This window comes from Triturus cristatus, chromosome 9 (genome assembly GCF_964204655.1).
Source record: "Triturus cristatus chromosome 9, aTriCri1.1, whole genome shotgun sequence".
In the NCBI taxonomy this organism is placed as follows: domain Eukaryota; kingdom Metazoa; phylum Chordata; class Amphibia; order Caudata; family Salamandridae; genus Triturus; species Triturus cristatus.
The window spans coordinates 373,218,851-373,242,761 of NC_140592.1; the positions used below are offsets into that span (position 1 = coordinate 373,218,851).

The following is a 23,911-nucleotide window of genomic DNA, read 5'->3' on the forward strand; positions in this document are numbered from 1 at the left end:
CTATCAGGACCAGTCTCCTGACTGAGGTCCTGCAGCCGCAGTCGTCCTCTCCGGAGCCGTTACTGCCCTTCAATGAAGCGCTTACTGATATCCTGTTGGGCACCTGGATTAAACCTAACACAGGAGTCCCTGTGGACAAGGGTGTGGCGCGCTGCCATAACCCGGCGCCGGGCGACCCCAGCTTTCTAACACAACACCCTACGCCTGAGAGTCTGGTTGTCCAGGCTTCTGCCTCGCCCAGTGTGTTCCCTTCTGCTCCTCCGGACAAGGAATCTAGGAAACTGGAGCAATTTGGGAAATAGATTTTCACATCTGCCAGCTCTGGGTTGCGGGCGGTGAATACTGCATGCCTGCTAGGCCGCTATTCCCATTCTGTGTGGGACACTGTGGCACAGGTGCTACCTCAGTGCCCTGTATAGGCACGGGCGGTTCTCTCCCAAGCCATTACCGTGGGGAGAGATGCTGCGAAATTTACTATTCGTTGTGGGCTTGACAAGGCCGATTCTCTTGGTAGGGCACTTTCCAAAACTGTGGCGCTCCATCGTTATGCTTGGCTCCGCACAACGGGCTTCTCTGGGGATGTCCAAAACACCCTCGGATAGGTGGGTTCTGCAAATAGTCCGCAGGGGCTACTCCCTCACCTTCGAATCAACCCCTCCAGCCATGCCTCCTCAGTACCACCGCATGTCAGGGGAACACTTGGCACTTCTCCAGCAGGAAGTTACAGCCCTCTTGGCCAAGGGGGCCATCGAGCGAGTTCCGATGCCAGAAGTAGGTCGTAGTTGTTACTCCCACTACTTATTGGTTCCGAAGAAGGACAAAGGTCTGCGCCCTATCTTAGACCTCCGGAACGTCAATCGCTTCCTCCGGAAAGAGAAGTTCAAGATGCTCACGCTAGCTCAGATCTTGTCTGCTCTAGACCCGCAAGACTGTCTGGTAGCGTTGGACTTGCAGGATGCTTATTTTTATAATCCCATCCTGCCAGCCCACCGGCGTTACCTACGGTTCACGGTGGGCCACGAGCACTTTCAGTTCACCGTGCCCCCTTTTGGCCTTACCAGCGACCCTCTGGTGTTTACGTAAGTGATGGCGGTGGTCGCAGCTCATCTGCGCAGATCAGGGGTTTCAGTCTTCCCCTATCTCGACGACTGGCTGTTGAAAGCGGGCTCGCCCCAGGCAGTCATCTCCCACCTCCAGACTACGGCCGACCTCCTGCATTTGCTGGGGTTTTCCATCAACGTGCCGATTCCCTCTCAGAAGCTCCTCTTCATCGGAACAGTTCTGGATACGGCGCAGTTTCGGGTTTATCCTCCCGAACAGTGAGTCGGGGACATTCGGGCTATGATTCCGATCTTTCAGCCCTGGTCCTGGGTTTCGGTCAGGAAGACACTGAGGCTGCTGGGCCTAATGGCCTCCTGCATCCTGCTGATTGACCATGCCAGATGGCATATGCGGGCTCTGCAGTAGGACCTGAAGTTCCAGTGGACGCAGCATCGGGGGAACCTGTCGGACTACTTCCAGATCTCAGAGGGCACTGCACAGGACTTGCAGTGGTGACTCACGAACCAGCGTTGGGTCAGCCGCAGATCCCTCTCCCTTCCCCAACCGGAGCACACAGTAGTGACGGACGCGTCCCTCCTGGGATGGGGCGGCCACATGGGAGAGGTGGAGATCAGAGGCCTCTGGTCTCCGGCGGAGTCCAAGCTCCATATCAACCTTTTGGCGCTCAGGGCGATCCTACTTGTTCTCAAAGCATTGCTTCCCTCTGTCAAGGGGAGAGTAGTGCAGGTGTTCACAGACAACACCACCGCCATGTGGTACTGCAACAAGCAAGGCGGGTCATGGACCCTATGTCAGGAGGCTCTACATCTCTGGACGTGGCTGGAAAGTCAAGGCATTTCCTTGGTGGTTCAACACCTGACAGGTTCACTGAACGCCAGGGCGGACGAACTCAGCCAACGGTGCATGTTGGATCACGGATGGCGTCCTCACTTGGAGGTGGTGCAAGGTCTCTTTCAGCAGTGGGGAGAACCTTGGTTAGATCTATTTGCCACCGAAGAGAACACGCAATGTCAGCAGTTCTGCACGTTGAAGTTTCCAAGGCGGCACTCGCTAGGCGATGCTTTTCGTCGCAAGTGGAGTTGCAGTCTGTTGTACGCCTTTCCGCCTACACCACTTCTGCCCAGAGTGCTGAAGATCAGGCGCAACCGAGCCCAAGTCATTCTTGTGGCACCAGACTGGGCTCAAAGAGTTTGGTATCCCGAGCTACTCAGTCCTCCTCCCAAACCTGTCCAGCCTCCACCTCCTTGCGTGGAGATTGAGCGGTGACAGCTGATTCTATTTGACTTGCCTCCCGAAGTCTGTAATGAAGATTTTGGCAGCCAGTCGTCCCTCCACTAAAACAGTGTACGCCTGTCAGTGGAAAAAATTTGTGGCATGGTGCACAGCTAAGTCTGTTGATCCTCTTGCTGCCCCTCTTTCTGAGGTCCTATTGTTCCTCCTTTCTTTGGCCTAGCAGGGCTCTGCTTTGGGCACTATCAAAGGCTACCTCTCTGCTCTTTCAGCCTTTCTTAGGTTGCCTGATCAGCCCTCTCTTTTCAAGTCCCTGGATGTCAATAGATTTCTCAAAGGCATTACTCACCTTTTCCCTCCTATTCCTTTTGTGATGCCTCAATGGGACTTGAACCTGGTTCTCACATATCTGATGTGCGCTCCATTTGAGCCTCTTCATAACTGTCCTTTGCAGTTATTGACTCTGAAAACTGTCTTCCTGGTGGCCATCACCTCAGCTCGGCGGTTGAGTGAGCTCCAGGCTGTTTCCTGCAAACCTCCTTTCCCAGCGATTCATCTGGACAAGGTTGTGCTTTGACCGCGTCCCTCCTTTCTACCAAAAGTAGTCTGTCTTTCATCTCGGACAAACTGTAACTCTTCCCACTTTCTTTCTGCCTCCGCACCCTTCAAGAGAAGAGGAGATGCTCCACCGTCTGAACTCAAAACGTGCACTCTCGTTTTATCTCAACTGCACACAACAGTTCCGGGTGGATGATCAGCTCTTTGTTGGCTATGTGGGCGCCAAGAAAGGCCGGGCTGTGCACAAGCGAACTATCTCCCGATGGGTTGTCTTGTGCAATAAAGCCTGTTACTCTCTGGCTAAAAAGGAACCTCCGGTTGGGCTGCGCGCCCATTCTACCTGGCGACAGCAGCTACTACAGCGTTGGGACGTGGTGTCCCCCTGCAAGACATCTGTCAGGCGGCCACTTGAGCCTCGTTGCATACTTTCACTAAGCACTATTGCCTTGACAGTCAAGTCCGGAGAGACAGCTTCTTTGGCCGTTCAGTTCTCCGTGACTTTCTGGTGTAATCTCACTTCGCAGACCCACCACCGGGGTTGGTATTGCTGGGTATGTATTCTAAGGTAAGGAATCTATCACTAACGTGTCTTTCAGATGCACAAGTAAGTTACTTGTGTAACGATATATCTGTAAGAGACATTAGTTAGTGATAGATTCCTTACCGCCCGCCCATCCTCCCCGTTCTGCGAACTGTTCTCTAGGGTTCAGGTCATCCCTTTCAGGGCTCTAGTTCTATTGCACCAGTAGTCGGTCTCTGGCATAGCGCTGCGCCTCTGGCGCGGAAAAGTTGTGTACAGAACTGACGTCAGCGCGCGTGGGTGCGTCAAAGTAGCTCTGACGACGTCATCTCGGCGGCTACGACGCCAGCGACTGACGCGGAGCCGTACGACGACGCATACCGACGTGCAGCGGTACTGCTGACGAAAACTTTCCGGATCCAGTCTGAATCCTGGGGATATTCTAAGGTAAGGAATCTATCACTAACTAATGTCTCTTACAGATATGTTCGAGGCATGTGGGCTGCTGAATTCATATCTGTGCATAGATCGCCGCCTAGTGTTGGGTCCGGATGTTTGCACGTTGTTGTCCTGGAAGAGTCTTCGAAGTATCCTTGGATAGGTGACTCCTCCCCTGGACTACAGTGCGCATGGGCATCCTCTCCATCCTCAGATTGTTTTTTTCCGCCATTGGGTTCGGATGTGCTATCTTAGCTCAAGTTAGGAAAATAGTTGGTCGAGGCCAAAAGGCCTTTAGTTCGCGTCGGTACTGTTTATCGATCGGGTTTCGATAGAATTTGTTAGTTTACTAACTTTTCAGCACCGACTTCTTTCGCATTTACCTGTCCATCGACGACTTCGACGATGGAATCCAGGACGCCATTCAAAAGGTGTCCGGTATGCAATGCGAAGTACCCACACATCGACGTCCATCCGGTGTGCAACAAATGCCTTTCACCGGACCACGACGAATCGACATGCATGGCCTGTGCCGGGTTCCGTTCCAAGAAGACTCTAAGGAACCGAAGAGCGGCGAGACTCGAGGCGCGGCACGCGGCACCGGCCCCGGCAGACATCTTCGACGAGGCCGACGTCGAAGACTTAGAAGCCATACCCTCCAGTTCCGTTTCCGACAACGACCCCGGCTCGGACGGGGGCGACGAGTCACTCTTCCACAGAGGTGAAGACGACACCGAGGTAGGAGACGACGAGGAGGCCTTAGGGGCCGAGGAGAGTAGCTCCAATGATGAACAAGGCCTACCTGTTCAAACCGAAGAAACACCAGCGCCACAGCCTTTGGCTCCGGTCGAGAGATCGCCTTCGGGCCTTACCCGAGACCCATCCCGTAGTTCTTCGGCCCCGCCCTCGGACGTTCAGCGGCAGCCATTGCCGCATAAGCCAGCTGGTTTCCCTACCACGAAACCGAAACCGAAAGCTGCTCCGGTTCAAACGAAACCGAAACTGAAAGTGGCCTTGGTCGGATCGAGGCCTTCGACGCCTTCGACGCCAGCGCAACGCGTCGGCACCGACCGCACCAAGAGGGACTTCGGTGCCGAACTAGAATCGGGCGACATCGGAGTCGGCAAAGGGAAAAAGGCCATCGGCACCGAGAAACCTACTCGGCTACCGACGCCAACGACACCAAGGGCAATACCGCCTGCTTCGCCACGCGTCGCTCCCTCGACGACGCCAAAGCCTCACGTACCGAGGACGTCGGTGGTGATCTCCACACCTCGACTCGAAGACCAGCCGGCGCCGAAAAAATCCACGCCCGGCTCTACGAACCTGCCCGGTGCCAAAGCCTCACCGACGCCCCAAGTGCGGCCTGGTGCGACACAAAGCAACAAAACCACGGGGGCCCTCAAGGACCCGATAGGCGCTCCAGCACCCTCAACGGGGCCAGCCAACATTACCTTCGGCTTGCCTCCGTCAACAATCCCGAAGATGTTCCAACTCAGGACACGGGTTACCCAGACTCCGGTTCCACCGGACGAGACGTCGCCGTCATGTGTCATCGACGCCGACACTGGCAGGATGGTTCTCCACGACCGAAGAATAACTTCGGAACCGCCATTGGACCCTTTCAGGATCCCACTAAAAAGGAAGCTGCCTGTGGAACCAGAACCTCTCCTTTATGAACCGTTCCATTCCTCCTACCAGGATCCACACCGGTTCTCCCCCGTACGCTCCGACACGGATGCATTGGAGGACTACATGGGGGACCAAGCACCCTACCATGTAGACACAGACCCTGATGACCAGCAGGATCCTGATCAAACTTGGGGCGACCCTGCAGACCCCAGTGCACCTCTCGATACACAGGACCCACAACTCTATGGGGCGAAAACATCTCCCACGGAGGATACTGCGGCGTTCAACGCACTTATTGAACGTGCGGCAAATAACCATGGGGTACAGCTTCACTCGGATACCATCGAGGATGACTTTCTATTGGACACCTTTGCATCCTCAGAAAGACATGTGAAAACTTTGCCAATGCTGAAGGGGGTCCTCAAGCCGGCTAAGGACATTTTCAGGGAACCCACCAGGGCACGAGTGATAAACCCCAGGATTGATAAAAAATACAGATCAGCACCTGGGGATCCTACTTACATCAAAGGACAGTTACCACTCGACTCCATCGTCGTAGCGAATGCTCGCAAGAGGGCACACTCGCAAACGACAGGTGACGCTCCTCCCCCGGACAAAGAGTCCAAGGTGCTAGAGACCTCCGGCAAACGAGTTGCCGCCCAGGCTGCCAACATATGGCGCATAGCCAACACTCAAGCGCTCCTCGCTCGCTACGATAGAGCGCACTATGACACATTGGAGCACCTCCTCCAACATCTCCCTGACCACTTCAAAGAAGGTGCGGAAATTCTTATCAGAGAGGGACAGCTACTCACAAATGCTTCCATCAAATGTGCGCTAGATGCTGCAGACACGGCTGCCAGGGCCATAAACACAAGCGTCATGCTGCGACGCCATGCCTGGCTACGAATCTCAGGATTCAAGCCTGAGGTACAAAACAACATACTGAACCAGCCCGTCAACCCCGACTATTTATTCGGCCCAGAGGTTGACACCACCCTCGAAAAGATAAAAAAGGACACGGACACTGCAAAGTCCATGGGCGCTCTCCAAACTCAGTCCTTTCGGAGCGGCTCCTTTCGTCGCCCCGGAAACAAGGGAGCAGGTAGAGGACAGGGGTCACAACAAACGTATAACAAAGGCAATACACAGACCACCTACGATAAAAACACCCGAGGTGGATATCGTGGCTCCAGTACAAAGGGCAGAGGACGTGGCTACGGCAACACCAGGTCCTCCCCCAAGAACAAGCAGTGACGCCCTCTCCCTTCCTCCCGACCACATAACACCTGTCGGGGGAAGACTACAAAGGTTCCTGTCCACGTGGAACTCCATCACCACGGACAGGTGGGTCAAAGATATTATAAAATACGGTTACTGTCTGGAGTTAACCTCCACTCCACCCACAATACCACCAAGAAACCGTCCTATGTCCTCAGAGCACTTAACGCTCTTACAGCAAGAGGTAGAAAGTATGCTTCTAAAAGGCGCTATCGAGGTCGTACCCATCCACGAGCAGGGTACGGGGGTTTACTCCCTCTACTTCTTAATTCCAAAAAAGGACGGGTCGCTCAGGCCTATATTAGACCTGAGACCCCTGAACCAGTACATTCTTTCAGAGCACTTTCACATGCTCACTCTACAGCAATTCCTTCCGCTTCTCAAGCAGGGAGACTTCCTAGCCTCACTGGACCTCAAGGATGCGTACTTTCACATACCCATCCACCCCTCACACAAAAAATACCTCAGGTTCACTGTTCAGGGACGGCACTATCAGTTCAAAGTCCTTCCCTTCGGCGTGACAACAGCGCCCAGGGTTTTCACGAAGTGCCTAGCTACGGTGGCAGCACATTTACGGAGACAGCATATACACGTCTACCCCTACCTAGACGACTGGCTCGTTCAAGCGAAGTCAGCCCAGCAATGTGCAAGCCACATGTCCCGCACCATTCATCTTCTTCACAGTCTGGGATTCTCACTAAATTACCCAAAGTCCCATCTCCAGCCCGCACACGTACAACAGTACCTAGGTGCGACTATAGACACTCTGGCGGCCACAGCTCAGCCAAATTTAGTGAGGATCAACAGCATACAACTGCTGATCTCCAAGTTCAAACCCAATCACTCGCTTCCAGCGCGAGTGTTTATGCAGTTGATAGGCATGATGGCCTCCTGCATCTTCATAGTCCCGCACGCGAGGTTACATATGCGCCCACTTCAGGAGTGCCTAGCACGTCAGTGGAATCAGGCTCAAGGACAGTTGAAAGACCTAGTGTTGGTGAGCGGTCGGGCATACAACTCTCTGCATTGGTGGAATCCACAAAACCTTTGCAAGGGCCGACCGTTCCAAGAGCCTGTCCCACAGATAGTACTGACAGCGGACGCGTCTCTCCAGGGATGGGGAGCTCATGTACTCCACTACACAGTGCAGGGACTATGGACAACACAACAAAAGAAGATGCACATCAACCTTCTGGAACTGATGGCAATCTTCCTGGCCATGAAGGCATTCAAAGTACATCTATGCAACAAGGTCGTGTTGATCCGGACGGACAACATGACCGCAATGTACTACATACAGAAACAGGGAGGAACACACTCTCCACAGTTGTCTCATCTGGCTCAGAGCATGTGGAAGTGGGCCATTCAAAGGAACATGTTCCTCATGGCGGAACACCTCCCTGGCAAGGACAACCAGATGGCGGATCTGCTCAGCAGACACAGCCACCAGATGCACGAGTGGGAGTTACACCCATCAGTACTCCAACCGTACTTCCAGCAGTGGGGTCATCCAGAGATAGACCTATTCGCGACAAGCGAAAACGCAAAATGCCAAAGCTTCGCCGCCAGATTCCCACATCCGCAGTCGCAGGGCAATGCGATATGGATGAACTGGTCCGGCAGATTTGCGTACGCTTTTCCCCCAGCGCCGTTGATACCGCTGGTGGCTCGCAAACTCCGACAACACTCCCTGACACTCGTCCTAGTTGCTCCCACGTGGGCCCGCCAGCCGTGGTACACCACCTTCCTAGAACTTTCCGTGGTGCCGCATCAAAGGCTGCGGATCAAACCCGCGCATTTGACGCAGAACCATGGAGAGGTTCAGCACCCAGATCCGCAACAGCTGAACCTGGCGATCTGGCTCCTGAAGTCCTAGAGTTTGGCTATCTCAACCTGCCACCTGACTGTATGGACATCATCAAGGAGGCCAGGAGACCCACTACCAGAGCTTGCTATGCAGCCAAATGGAAAAGGTTCGTCATCTATTGCGATAATAATGACATCAACCCGCTGGACGCATCCATCCACAACATCATCTGTTACCTCTTACACCTATACCGATGCAATCTGGCGTACACCTCTATACGTGTCCATTTGACCGCAATATCTGCATATCTGCAAACCAGGCAGCACCTCTCTCTATTCAGAGTGCCTGCCATCAAAGCATTCTTGGAAGGGCTCAAACGAGTCATTCCACCTAGTCACCCACCGGCTCCAATGTGGAACCTCAACTTGGTCCTCACACGCCTGATGGGTCCACCCTTTGAACCTCTACACTCATGCGAGATTCAATTCCTTACCTGGAAAGTGGCCTTCCTGGTAGCGATCACTTCCCTAAGAAGAGTTAGTGAACTCCAGGCACTAACCGTTCAAGAGCCATTTATTCAGGTTCACGCCAACAGGGTTGTACTACGTACCAACCCCAAATTCATGCCCAAGGTAATATCGCAGTTCCACATGAATCAGACTATTGAACTGCCCGTTTTCTTCCAAAACCCACAAACTGTTGCAGAAAGGGCACTACATACACTAGATGTACGGAGGGCCCTCATGTACTACATCGACAGGACTAAACCCTTCAGGAAGACAAAACAACTGTTCGTTGCCTTTGCCCCACACCACAAAGGTAACGCCATCTCCAAAGCGGGGATAGCCAGATGGATAGTTAAGTGTATTCAAATCTGTTATCAAAAGGCAAAACGCACATTAACTATTCCACCACGAGCCCACTCAACACGTAAGTTGGGGGCTTCCATGGCCTTCCTAGGAAATATTCCCCTGCATGATATATGCAGAGCAGCCACATGGTCCACTACACACACATTTACAAAACACTATTGTGTAGATGTGCAGTCAAAACAGCAGGCAGCTGTAGGACAGGCTGTTCTCAAGACACTTTTTCAGACCGCTGCAGCTGGCACGGGTAGCCGCCGCTAATAGAGGGCACTGCTATGTATTCTATGCACAGATATGAATTCAGCAGCCCACATGCCTCGAACTGAATATGCTACTTACCAGTATGCATCTGTTCTTGGCATGTAGGGCTGCTGACATTCATATCGCCCTCCCTCCTCCCCGGCGCCTGTCGCAGCTGCAGCTCTCAGAATTACTGCAAGCATGGTCATCACTTTCTGTATCTACTCCATCACTGCCACAATGGCGAAAAACAATCTGAGGATGGAGAGGATGCCCATGCGCACTGTAGTCCAGGGGAGGAGTCACCTATCCAAGGATACTTCGAAGACTCTTCCAGGACAACAACGTGCAAACATCCGGACCCAACACTAGGCGGCGATCTATGCACAGATATGAATGTCAGCAGCCCTACATGCCAAGAACAGATGCATACTGGTAAGTAGCATATTCAATCGTTACACAAGTAAGTAACTTGTGCAACAGCCTTCTGCTTCCTTCATTACTTGGGTTGTACCATTTCCTGCTCCCTCGTACCCCCAGATCTCTGAGGACTACAGAACAACTTCTAGATCGTCCATGCTATTAAATTCACAGTGGTCTGCTCTTGTTGCGCCAGAATTTGTATAGGGACTGGGCCCTAATATTTCTGCACAGCTAAAGTGGCGGAACCCTTTTGGTATCATGAAGCTCCTAGAGTTCCTCCAACCTGCTCTTGCTGGTCCCTAAGTTACAGGGTGTCGTAATGCAGCCCTCTGGGTGCTAGAATACCAATTACATTTAAATGCTGAACCCTCCTCCAGGAGAAGCTGAGCCCCTTAGTTATTGAAGTCAGTGTACCTAATGACCATGAATGTACTTTTAAACATGATGCCAATGCATGATTTTCTTAGTATCCTGTTTATGCAAATTGACAAAGTTTGCTTTTATAATAGGCTTGGTTTGCTACCTCCTTTAGCTTCTTTTCTTTTTTTAAAAATTAATTTCAGATTATTCCGTTGGTCACCTTCAGACACATTTGTTCCCTCTTCTATTTCCAATCTGTTACTTCCTTCTTTTATTCTTCCATGCACCACTTCTTTCTTTTATCTCACCATATATTTTCTTCCTTTACAGACTGCCTTCCCTCTCATTGATAGTGTGGACCCTCATGGATTTGTCTCTTATCGCCTCTTCCGGGATGCCACTCGCTACACAGATGGCCATCATGTAAAGGTATTTAATGCTACAGCTCCACGGAAACCTCCTCCATTGCAGCTCCCTATCCAGTTTTCTTGGCGTTCACGTACCGTTTTGGTATATGATGATCAATGTAATCACTTGTATTGCTCTGTGAATTACCCTATAGGACCCAGAACAGTGTCAGCAGGTTTTAGAGTGAAATTTGAAGATCTTTCAAAGCCCTCTCCCTTATCCCTTGGTCTGCCTAACACACTTTGACACCACACCTGGTTCATTTCTCTAAGCAAGGAAAACATGCATTTCCTTGTTCGTTTTGTTTGTACATGAGGGTCGATTCGGAGCAAATTATTTAAGAAGCGACCATAATCCAGGATTCCCTCCCTGTGAGCCTGTATTAATGATTTTGTAGAGGATTAGTTTACCTAATTTACCACATTTAAGAGATGCTTTGCTGAATACTGATTGGCAGGGTGAAGAAGCTCACAAGCCACAACCCAGCAGTTTTTTAGGTCTCGCTGAGTCAGCCCGCATGCGCTGCTCGGAGAGACTTTAGTAAGGGCTTTAAAAATGCTACCACCGGCTACAGCTTGCAGTGCATATGCGCGGGTGCGCGCTTCAGCAGAGGCGCCATATGGCGTGATTACTGCTGCGCGCGCACCACTCGCGCACATGCACTGCAAGCTGTGGCCGGCGGTAGCATTTTTAGCTTGCTAATCGCGGCACCAGTGCTTTACTTTTAACATTAAAAGTAAAGCGCCGGTGCCGCGATTATAGCAAAAGTAAAGATATAGAAACAAACATCTATTTCTTGACTTTTGCTATAATCGCGGCACCCGCGTTTTACTTTTAATGTTAAAAGTAAAGCACCAGTGCCGCGATTAGAAAGAAAACAAGCATTGGCATAGCCAATAGGTCTCGCCTTTGGGACCTTATAAGTGTTTAGCTATGCAACAGTTGCATAACTAAATACTTATAAGGTCCCAAAAGCGAGACCTATTGGCTATGCCAATGCTTGTGATAGTTTTATATTGTTCTAAAGTTATTGAATGGTGACACAATGTTATCACACGAAACAAATACAATTTTCGGATAGCCCCCCCGTTCACCCTTGCGCACTCGTGCTCTTGCGTATTTTCTCCCCCTCCTGTCGTGACAGTCTCAAAAAAATAACTAAGTGTCAAAAACTTCAACGGGTGACACGCACACTATACAAACTACAGATAACAAGTACGTTTATTTGTAAATTATAAAAAAAAATGGCACTTGAAGCGCGACTTTTCTTCCGTCGCCTCCTCAGGGGTAGTAAGCGCTATATAAATGCAAATACAATCACAATCTCCTCACACATTCCCCCACTCCAGTTACGAGCAGGCTCTGCCCACGAACACAAGCTCTGGCAGCACTGGGCCCCAAGCCCCTCCCCCACCCGGGCTTGCCTCCGTTTCCTATGTTGCTGCTACGGTCCGTGCAGAGTTCTTGTAAAGATAAGGCAATCGCATGTTCCGATAAGGTTCAGATTGGAGATGAGTCAGCAGCCTAGATAACTACAAAACAACTGTTCCGAAGAGACCAAGAAAACGACTCCAGAGGTCCCAAATCTAATTTAGTACTGAGCGAAGTCATTAACTGGGAGAGGACATGCTTTCAAGTCAGGTTAAAGCTTTCGCAGCCTGGGGCAGGCCGGAAAATGTCACGCTGAGAATTACATTAAACCCTGAATAAAGCACAGACGTGGTTATTTTTTGCGTTGCAGCAGGTGCTCAACCCGCTGAGCTAGCTTAGCTGATGTAAGGGAGGGCAGTAAAGGGCTGGCAGCTTCAATACACGTGCCCCGCTCTGACAGAGGCCTGGTTGTATGTTTCTGAAAGTGTGGCTGTTTCCTACGCTTCCGCATCACAACACGCTTCAGTGTGGCTAAAAGTTCACCACAACATGATTGTAGCGCTAGCGCCCCTCTGAAACTCACTACTACACAACCAACGCCTACCACACAGGCAACAATAAGCGCCTACTCTACCAGCCAAGCACAACAAACACACAGCCTCTAGCGTCGCTTGAAAAGCGCTCAGGACGTCAACATTTGTATGAAGCGCTATACCAATTTTATCTGGCATTGCCCCATAAGCACAATATGCGCTAAATCAATCCCCTCTAGGCGCTGCAGTGAATATGAGGCGCGCTTGTGAATAGTGCTTGATGGAAACCACTAGTGGGGTAAACCTGCCAATCAGAGGGCCTTACTCCTTGCACAGGGGGTGGAAGTGGACTTGCAAATCAGTGTCCGCACAATCTGTGAACTCATTCGAAAGGCCTCCATCAAGTGATGCAGACTGTCTATTCATTTACAATCTGGTTTTAATCGAAAAGCCTAGAAAAAGAGTAAAGAGTTGTAAAAATAAAACACGCAGGGAATTAGGGAAAGGGGAAGAAAACACGTTGTGAAACTTCAGGCCCTAGTCCCAGACATGTGGGTATCCAGGTTTACAGGTTACGATGTCCCTTTCACAGAAAACAAACCTTTCCGCAGATGGCAAAATAGGGCATTACCACCACAGATTGTTAGGACTTATACGAGGAAGAATAAGAAAAATAGTTATTTACGTACTAAAATACACTGTGCAGATCAAAATGAGCCTGCAATAGTCAGAATACCCGGTTTACAGTTATGAAAAATGGGATACAAAATAAACCAGCATTGGCATAGCCAATAGTTCTCTTCTTTGGGACCTTATAAGTGTTTAGCCATGCAACAGTTGATGTTGTTGTACCAATGATGTTGTGCTGCATAACTAAATACTTATAAGGTCCCAAAGGCGAGACCTATTGGCTATGCCAATGCTTGTTTTCATAAATACCAATCGGAGGACCCTAAGTGTAACCCCTCCAAGAAATGTTTAAAGCATGGTGTCATTCAGCACGTTTACCCAAAATATTATGGCCTGGAAACCTAGTTTTTAGACATGGTTCAGAAGCAAAGTTATTTTAAAATGTGAACGCAGAACTTCCCTGCATTTTTCTAAATACTAGTTCTAAATGTACCAAATAAGCTCTGAGGTGAAATTTGGTGGATGACCCTTCCAACCCCCACCATCCCCCTCACAGAACTGTTTATTTTCCAGTGGGGCCAAACTGTAATTTACAGCACTCGTCATCAAATACATTGACTTGAAACATTGGGCAGTACTGAAGGACAACCAATGAAATATTTAAATTCACCCGCGAGGAAGGGACCAAAGCTGGGTTACTTGTCACTGTGCTCTATTATGTAAACTACCATGGCCCACACCTGTTTTCAGTCGTACCCTGGTATCTAACACACTGTTGCTGTGCACGTTTTCACATTACATCAGCATGTTGAGCACCACTGCTAGGGCAGTTTCCACAATGTTCCAGTATGTAAAACGCCGTAGCAAGGCCAGCTTCGACAATGGGCAACATGTATATACCATAATCGTAAAAAAAAATTCCCAGCTCTCATATGTAATGCAACAAGGCCATCCACTTTTCTGTATGCCCCAGTATGTAAGGTGCAATAGCTATTCCAGTTTTCACTGTCCCCATATGTAAAGCAATATAGACAGGTCAAGTTCCATGATACTCTTGTATGTGGAGCACAGTAACAATTTTAATGTTGCACCTTTATTGTAATTGCATTTATATAGCTCTTACTATCCCTGACGAGGCGTCAAAGCGCTTCTTTGGCGAGTAGCTTGCTACTCCGGAACCCATAAAGGATTAGTGGTGAATTAGTATAGTGAAATATGAAAGTAATTTGAGTGGTAGGTATCTTAGTCAGTTATTTGGATTGAGAAGAATAGTGGAGGGAAAGTAGAGGCAAACGGTTTGCATTTATATAGCGTTTGCTACCGTTGATGAGGTGTTGAAGCGCTTTTTCAGCGAGTAGCATGCTACTCTGGAGCCCATAAAGGATTGTTAATTATAATTAAAAAGCTAGTAAAGCAACATAATTGAGCTATTCCCACAGTGCCCATTATCTAAAGCATCGCAGATAAGGACAGTTTCATCGATGCTTTGAGTTGTAACCACTGTGCTATTCTTTTCTATTCTGAGAGTCTTGTAAATCGCATAGCTACCTGAAGACTTATCAACACTATAACAATCCTCATTATAGCCAGCTCACCGCCAAGAGAAAACTAGTTACTGTACAGCCAGGTTTTCAGGGCCTTATGGATTCATTGGTAATTCAAGTCGGAGAGTCCTCCAAAGCTTGGGGGCCAGGTGAGACTATGAACAGCCTCCCAACGAGATCTACTGGTCTTAGGAACTTATAGTAAGTGTGCCGAAAAGGATCAAAGCAACCTCCCAGGAATGTATGGGGAAGCTGGCGATCTTAGCTGAAGAGGGTCTCTCTTATGAAATGATCTGTGCAGAACGCATAAGGCCTTCAATTGCACTCACTGCTCCACTGGGAGCCAGTGAAGATCTTTCAGGGCCTTTTTTGCAGATTGGTGCCTTGAAAGGTTCATAAGGAGCCACGCAGAAGCATTGCGAATGACCTGCAGCCTTTTGATTACATATTGGTACAATCCGAGGTATAGAGCATTACCATAATCTAGGCATGAAATGAGAGCCTGGACGATTAATCTTCTAGCTAAAAAAGGAAAAAGATTGCGAACATTTCTTAAGTCTCAGGACACCAAAGCAATTTGCAGCAAGCTTTTTGGCTTGGTGCTCCATTGTGAGGCCAAAAATCCAGCCACTTTCCAAGACTCTTTATCACACATTTGGGCATGGGGAACATATCCAGACAGTGCAGCACAGGGAGTGGGATTTTCTTATAGAAATTGTTACCCAATAGCATAACATCAGTCTTGTCTTCGTTGTGCTTCAGCTTACGGTTAGCCATCCATCTGGCTACTTCCTGAAGGCATAGGGCCAGACTGAGCGGACTAGAGCTGGGGGTCGGGGGAGATTGAAATCACAGCTGGGTGTCATCAGCATAGAAAACCTACGACAACCCAAGGCAGCGCACAATTTCATCTAGGGGGTGCTCCACTAAATAAAGTGTTTCCTAACCCAAGGTCAATATCCATAATACCCCTGTATAGAAGACACTATCGATTTACTACCCTCAGCCAGTACTCCTTTGCCTGAACTCTGAACATTTTCTCCCCAACGCCCCCGCTGAGCTAATTCATCGGCCATGGAAAGGGGCCTTGTCCACTATCATAGCGTGTGTAGGGTTCTGGAAGACTGTTCTTAGAATGCTGAACTTGGCCATTTCCTGCTATGATTATAACAGTAAGCTCTGCACACTTCCATTATTTGTCCGTTAAGTTTGCATCCTTCCTGTGATCACAAAGAGCCTACAGGAATCTTGTCCACTGCTTTCACCTTAAAAGCACACTAGGATCTTACCGCTTTTTAGGTCTTGCCTGAGCCAGCGCATGCGCTGGTCTGGCGAGATATTTAGTGAGTGAGCTTCAGAAATCCGACCACAAGCTTTTGCTTGTGGCCAAAAGCTTGAGGTTACGCGCGTGGGCATGTGCACAGCCGCCATCTGCCTTTCCTCTCTCGCTCGCGGGCACCCTTCACTCGCGGGACGCTGCAGCTGCTTTCACTTTTGCCGCGCGCGCACCGCTCTGGTGTTTTTTAGGTCTCTCCTGAGCCAACGCATGCGCTGGTCTGGCGAGACATTTAGTGAGTGGGCTTCAGAAATCCGACCACAAGCTTTTGCTTGTGGCCTAAAGCTTGCGGTAACGCGCGCGGGCACGTGCACAGCCGCCATCTGGTTGCGCCATCTGGCTTTCCTCTCGCTCACGGAACGCTGCAGCTGCTTTCACTTGTGCCGCCGCGCACCACTCACGTGTTTTTTTTTTTAATTTAATTTTAGCGCGCACGCACACAACTCCTGGGCTTAGTGCTTTCACCGGATATTGTCAGATTACATTACATTAGGCCACACCCACTTGCCTGTCCGGCATAATTATAGCGCAAACTTGAACCAAGGGCATTATAGCACTTCACACGGAAATCAGCTCCCCTTACACAACAGTTTTTAAACACAGTGTAACAAAGCGATTTGCACGGAATCACAAGATGCTGCGCCTGAGCCGAGATTCTAACCTAGTTACCCAGTTCTAACATCCGCAGCACTAGCCGCAGCGGGTGTGATATTAGGAGATTTGTCATAAGAAGAAGCGCTCCCTGAGCTGTGAATACATAGTGCTTTCATCTGATCTTGTCCGATTACATTAGGCCACACCCGCTTGCCTGTCCCGCATAATTATAACGCAAACTTGAACCAAAGGCATTATAGCGCTTCACACGAAAATCAGCTCCCCTTACACAACAGTTTTTAAGCACAGTGTAACGAACTCAGGGCCACCACAGCCTCACTCAGGGCCACCACAGCATCACTCAGCACCACCACAGCATCACTCAGCACCACATCAGTATCACTCAGCATCGCCTTTGCACTAGTACACCACCACATCAGCATCCTCTCCACACCAGTCACCACCTCAGCATCCCTCAGCACCACCTCAGCCTGCTCTCGGAATCTGGCATCTGTTGATTCTCCCCTAGCGTCTGGCTGCTGCTAGTGTTATAATACAGGTACTAGTTCCCAACCTTCACCCTCCAATTGTTTATGCCCCCTTAAAAAAAAGCTTTAACAAACAACCATTGGAATAGGCAGAAACAAGTTGCCAGCATTGCAAGAACAAAAGAAAACTGAGGACATTTTTTATTGTAAATACTTTTTTTAATATGGTCGTTCAGTTGTACATAGTGCCTACTTGGTCATATATAAGGTAACAAAAATGCTTTTGACACTTTTTCATTAATCTTTTCAGCAAGCTGCACAGCAGCCACACTTCTCTACAGCACAGCTTAAAGACATTGGCAAAGTCAGTAGCTCTGGCTAAACGCTTATAAGGCCCCAAGGCGAGACCCATTGGCTATGCCAATGCTTGTTTCAACTGATGTTTAGAATTGCCTCCCCCTTCTAGTGAGAGTTGGCTATTTTGAGGGGATCCCTAACGCTATGCCTCCTTTAAGCTGTGGACTGACAGGACTGAGAACTATGTGCTCTCCCCAAAAGTAATCACATCCTTAAAGATTGTGCTAAAAAAGTTTATAATATTTTATTTTGCAAACACTGTAAGACCATCATAAACAGTGTTCCCAACAAATCTAAGATGCATTAACAAAACATTCCTATTCAACTATATGCCTACATACGATGATCTGATGCCAATTTGTTTTTTCTGTATTTGCAACATGTAAACTGAAAAATGAAGTTAAAAAAAAAACATTCTTATAGAACAATTTCAGATATTTACAATGATTGAATTATTTGCAAAAATGTTGAGGTCAGCATTGCTGGTGCCCAGATCGACATCCAACAGTTGGTATGGCATAGCATATTAAATGGACAGGTTAAGCCCTCTTGCATGAGCCCCAAAGCCATTCGTTCTATGAGTTATTGTGCTCTAATTAGTGCTGTGCTGCTCTCGAACACCCATTTTCTTGAGTCAGTCTAAGCATCAAGCCCCTACTTGCTCACCCTCCAACAAAGAAAAAAACCTCAGTTCCTGGGGTGGGTCAGAAGCTTGGGCTCCCCCATCCTGTGTCTAATAACTTCCAACCTCTTCTCCTTGTCATCACCGAGGTGTACAAAGTATTTCCTACAAGAGCTTATTGCAACAACATTGAATTTCACAAAGACCAGTAAACAGCCGATGGAGCATTTCTAATCCTTCAATACCCCAATGACCAAATAGAGACACATAATCACTGCTCAGCACCACCTCCAACTACATAAAATGGAGTGGATATAAATTTTAGCAAGAGCAGTGGAGGTCCAGAAGTCTGTCATTGTCTTATGGAGCAAAAACAGGAAGAACAGTCCAAGCCCTCAATGCTGTTTAGTTCTTCTATCGCACCCCTGAACTAATCCAGCTGCATACAGATGCCAGTGCTTTTCACTTCCCCACTCCAGTTACAGTTGTGCATTCAGAATTCCAGTTGCCACGGGTCAGAGGAAAACTGAAATGTTGCAAACACCACTACCATATCTGTGCTCCAAACTACAATAACCAAGTTTCTTAGTGATGCCTTGGTTACTCCTGCCTTTGTTTCACCCTACTGCTCTTGGGGTGTGGAGAAGTGCACAACCATCTGCAACTACTCATTGAGTTGTGTGCACGCTTGTCTTGTGGCGTGGATCCCAAAGCAAAATGAAAGTAACATCATGAGAAAGCTCTACCACAAAGCATAACACCATGTTCTGATGAGAAGAGTAGAACAACATGTGGGGACTTTTTGCCCTCTTGGAGGCAAAGGGTGCAACAAAATCATTTGCAGAGAGAGTTGGAGTATTCGGGTTGAGTGTGAAAGGGAAGATGTTTATTGCGATGAGTTGGTGTTGTAGGTAAAAAGAGATTCGATCTTTCTCGTAGGAGTAGGTAGTAGTAGTGACATCTAGTGCTGTGATGTGAGTAAGGCAATTCTCTTTTTTAGGTCTCGCCTGAGCCAGCGCATGCGCTGCTCTGGCAAGACATTTAGTGAGTGGACTTTAAAAAGCCTACCACAGCTTTTTGGTTGGCATACTGTGTGCGGTTACGCGCACAGGCACGAACAGAGGCGCCATCTGGCTTTCCTCTCGCTCTCCCAAGTACGGGTGCCTCGCTCTGCCTCTGTCTTGCTCGCCCCTCCCCCCCCCCCCCCCCCCCCACAGAGCGTGTCTCGCGTCCGCGCATCTTGTTTCATGCAAGTGGGCTTTTTTTTCTTTTTCCTCTGCTTATTTAGTAACTATCCTGTTGTGATTCACTTTGCTGCTTCCGCCCTCCCCATTGTCCTATTCCCTATGTTTCCTTTTATCACAGCCCATGGTCCGTCGTTTCATCCCCCCGTCGCCTCCTTCCCTCCTTTGTCTGACCAAGGCGCCGGGATTAATATCTTTCCCAGATTTAGGAGTCTGGATTGCGGGGCGACTGTGGAATGTTTCTCCCTTCTCCGCTAACATGCCTTTCTTCTTCACTTGCCTCAACTCCGTCCTCCCGTCGCACTGGACCCCGTCCGAGAGATGTATAGATACCTCAGCCCCCCCCCTTTTTATTTCAAGGCTTTTAATCCATCCAACAGATCCGTCTGGTTTCCAGATTTCACCTCTTTCCAGTTTTGTTTGGATTAGTTTGTTACACAAGTTGTATTTTGATGGATTGATTGAATCCTTCTCCCTGTATGTGTAGAGCTTTTATAATAGGATGTGCTCATCTTTCATTCTGCAGCTACTGTTTACCTGACCTTCTGGAGTCGTTCTTCGTGGTGGCAGTGGCGTTGGTTTGGCCCCCCCCTTTTACCCGCAGCTGTCGTGGTAATCGCCAGCACCCTCCCCTTCGGCCGCCGAGCAGAAAATGTAGGGACCACCACGGGCGGCACAACGGCTAGCTACACCGCTGCGTGTTTGGCTCTGATTGGATGTCTCAATTTTTCCAAAATTTGAATTGCTCGCGGTTTGCTCAGGATGACATACGGTCTGTAATCTTAGAAGCTCACACGTCTTTCTATCCAGAATTCAGGGGAATTGTGACTTGTCATGTGTTGTAGGAGAGTAGGATCTGCTTCTTATGGTTACCCCCACTTTTAGCTGATGTTTCACTGTTTTTCGACTTTAGTCTGGCTGGGACCCTGCTATTCAGGGCCCAGCCTAGCTGCTTCCTCTCTAAATTGATTGCATGTACTTAAGGTACACTCCAGATTGGATTCTGGGGTACCCTTATATGTCCCTAGTATATGGTATACTATGTACCCAGGGCATAGGTACCCCAGAGGCCTACCAGGTGCTGCAGCATGTATTGTGCCACCCCTGGCAAGCCATTTTAAATGACACAACAGGTCTGCTACAGCAGCCTGTGTAAGGTGGTGTATGCACTCCTTACTGAGATATAGGTTCCCTATATCTCTCCATATCGCTGCCCATTTAACCTATTAGTCACACCTATGGCAGGCCTTATCAATCCTGAAGGCAGGGTGCTGGGTTTTATGTGAGAGGGCGCCCATGCATGAGCAGTGCCCCTCTGCAGCCTTTGGAACCTTTATTCCGGGGTTGTTTGTGATGCAGCCAGACCATATACTATTAAGTGCATTATAACCTTGCGGTTAATGCTAACTTTGGAATGGCTGCATGGAAACATGTCGTGTTTGGTGTCAAACACCTTGGAATCGTACCTCCACACCAGTAACTGGTGTGGAAGGTATGATTCCACCCTACTAGAGGGAGAAACATGACAGCACCGGTACACCCGGTACCAGATTCACAGACCCAGGAATCACAAAATGGATGCTGCCAGCCACAGACACGAGCCTGCCCTCCTGCTGCTGTATGAAACTCCGGCAGGGGAGGCCTGGACAATAGGTTTCTTGTCACAGGGAGGTGTGACCACCTCCCAGACAGGCTTTAGTGTATTGGGGCTGGGTGGGTGTGCTTTGATGTCTGCACTGGAGGCACATTTGGTGTCCCTGTGCATAGTCCAGCTCAAACCCGTTGCAGGGGTACTCATCACCTGCTCTGGCACAAAACTGGACAAACCCTCTGTCCTGACCCTCCCATAGGTGGGTCCCCATAGTTCCCCACCCCTTCCTTGGGTATAAGGTAGGAACCCCTGACTGCAGGACTTTAGATTTACCTGGACGAATCTCCGCTACAGAATTCCAGAACTTCTACTATCTACACGACGTTGGATGACCGAAGAATCTCCCTTGGAGTAAAGGAGTTATTCCCCTGCAAGAAAGGCACCAAAGTCACATCTGTCTGGTTTGCATCGACGCTGCTCCCGAAGGACACCTACGATTTTGCAACACAGGAGGTGGGTTTCCAAGCCTCCCCGAGGCCGATCCATGCTCTCAGCAATCCTGAGATCCAAAGCCATCGTGGGGACCGTGCAACCCGAACCCCTGGACACCGCGACCATTTGCAGCACCATATGCTTTTTGGCGATCTCTGAAGCTGTGCTTTGGGCTACTTGTAGTCCAGACCCCGAGTGGCGATTCCACCGAAGATTGCTGGCCTACACTCCTCGATTGACCCGTGGGCTGGTATCTAGTTATTCCTCTTGAGGTCCCTGCGCAATCCCTTGCCCGTCGACTTGTGGTTCCCTGAAAAGGGTACTTTGACTTTCAACGGGCTTACCTGGTTGCTCCAGACGTGCCCTGACTCTCCATCGCTTTGGGAGTCCACAGGACCTTGCTGGTCCACATCGAAGCCATTTTTCTTCCACTGCGTGGGTTGCTGTTGCCAAGGCTTGTTGGTCTCCAAGCCAGAAACTGTCCCCCCCCCTCCCCTCCCCTCCCCAAAGCACTCAACACCCTTCGTGGGACAGCTCACCTGCGGACTGTGGTAGTCGTCCACGCCTCCTGGTCCCAGTGGCAGTGGAGTCAAGCGTCACCTCTTTGAACCTGAAACACCCGACATCGGTGGGCATTCGTCTATCGTGCCCCTGGTCACTGGCAAGTGACCCAGACTCCGTCCCCTCTGCCTTCAGGTTCTTCACATCTTCCATCCAGACTTGGATCACACCGGACACGTCTCCTTTCCACAGCAGCAGCACTTTGCAGCCCATCGCCATTGAAACCAATGACGATTCCTGACACCATTTGACACCTATGCACTTGGCTTCCCTGGGTGAGGTAACACGTGTACTCCGGTGCTCCTGTGGTTGCTGGCCCTTGAACCCTCTAAGTCTAAAGGGGTCCTCTCCTAAGTGTCCTTATTCTTTAAAATTACAACCGTGACTTTCCTATTTAATTGTACGGGGCTCGCGGCTGTGTTCTCACACTGCACACATCCCCCGTGGGTCTCCTGTGTCACTACCTTGGGTGGTTCCTTGGGGTCCCGGTGATTCTACCTGCTCTAGGCACTGTGTCAAGACAAGTGGTGGTTCTCATACCACTTTCTTAATATATGGTTTGGTCTTCCCCTGGGGCCCATTGTTATATTGTGCTATTTACTGTCGTTTAATAACTGTATTATTGTGTGCCTTGCTCTCTTAACTTCATAAAGAGGTTAGTAGAGCGTGTTTAGAAATAAAAACATATATTTTATATATATACCTTGTGTGGTTCTCCTTTCATTTAGTTATTCAAGAGGTTATAATCGGGTAAACCAAGCTGCTTTACACTCCTTCAAGACTTAGCCTGAAGGCTGCTCTCCATGGCTATCACTAGGATAGCTTTCAATAAAGGTTGTCTTAAACCTATTCATCAATAAGGGTTGTTTGGACTGGTACAAGGTGCCCACTATAACTAGTGGACAGCATATACCAGGCCAACTTCTCACATGTTACTAAACATGAATGAGTAAGGCAGAAGTATTAGTGATTGTATTTATATAGAGCTTAATACCCCTGACAAGGCGTCAAAGCGCTTTTCGGCGAGTAGCACGCTACTCTGGAACCCAAAAAGGATTAGATCTGAATTAGTATAGGGAGATATTAAATTAATGTGATCGGTGGACATGTGAGTTTATTTAGATTGAAAAGGGATAGTGGAGGGATGGAAGAGGGAAGGGTTTGTGTTTATATAGCTCTTGCTACCCCTAATGAGGTGTTGAAGCGCTTTTCAGGAAGTAGTACGCTACTCCAGAACCCAAACAGGATTGGTGGGGAATAAGTGTAGGGAAATATTAAATTAATTTTAGTGGTGGACATGTGGGTCCATTAGTTGGATTGAAATGGATGGTGGAGGGATAGATGGAAGGGTGTAGAAAGTGTTTTTAGAGATCATAGCACTACCAGGAGGTCTGGGATAAGGAAAGGGGAGGTGTAGGGCGAAGGGTCAGGGGTAAGGGTTTAGAAAGGCTGGTTTGAGAGATCTGAATAGTAAAAAAGGTTTGAGATGATGAACAGGAGGAGAGGAGGGAAGAGTCTAGAAAGGGTTAATTTGTGGATCATAGCAGTAGAATGGGGTTTGGGATGACTCCGCGTGGAAGTAGATGATATATTGCGAGAGATGTAGGGTGAGATGTAGGGTAGTGCATTTGAGATGCTGAATTAGAAGTAAAGTAATACATCTAAAGATACATAAGTACATGGAAGGTATATATGTATAAGGAAGGTAATATATGTAGAT

General features: G+C 49.0%; 1 protein-coding gene across 1 annotated transcript in view; it reads left to right on the forward strand.

Moving 5' to 3' along the window:
- Positions 1-23,911, forward strand: part of TIMM50 (translocase of inner mitochondrial membrane 50) — a 264,504-nt gene that overhangs the window by 190,124 nt on the left and 50,469 nt on the right. Inside the window, exon 8 of the mRNA XM_085625193.1 lies at positions 10,751-10,849. Coding sequence (XP_085481319.1) covers positions 10,751-10,849 — 99 coding nt within the window. The remainder of the gene's footprint in view (positions 1-10,750; positions 10,850-23,911) is intronic.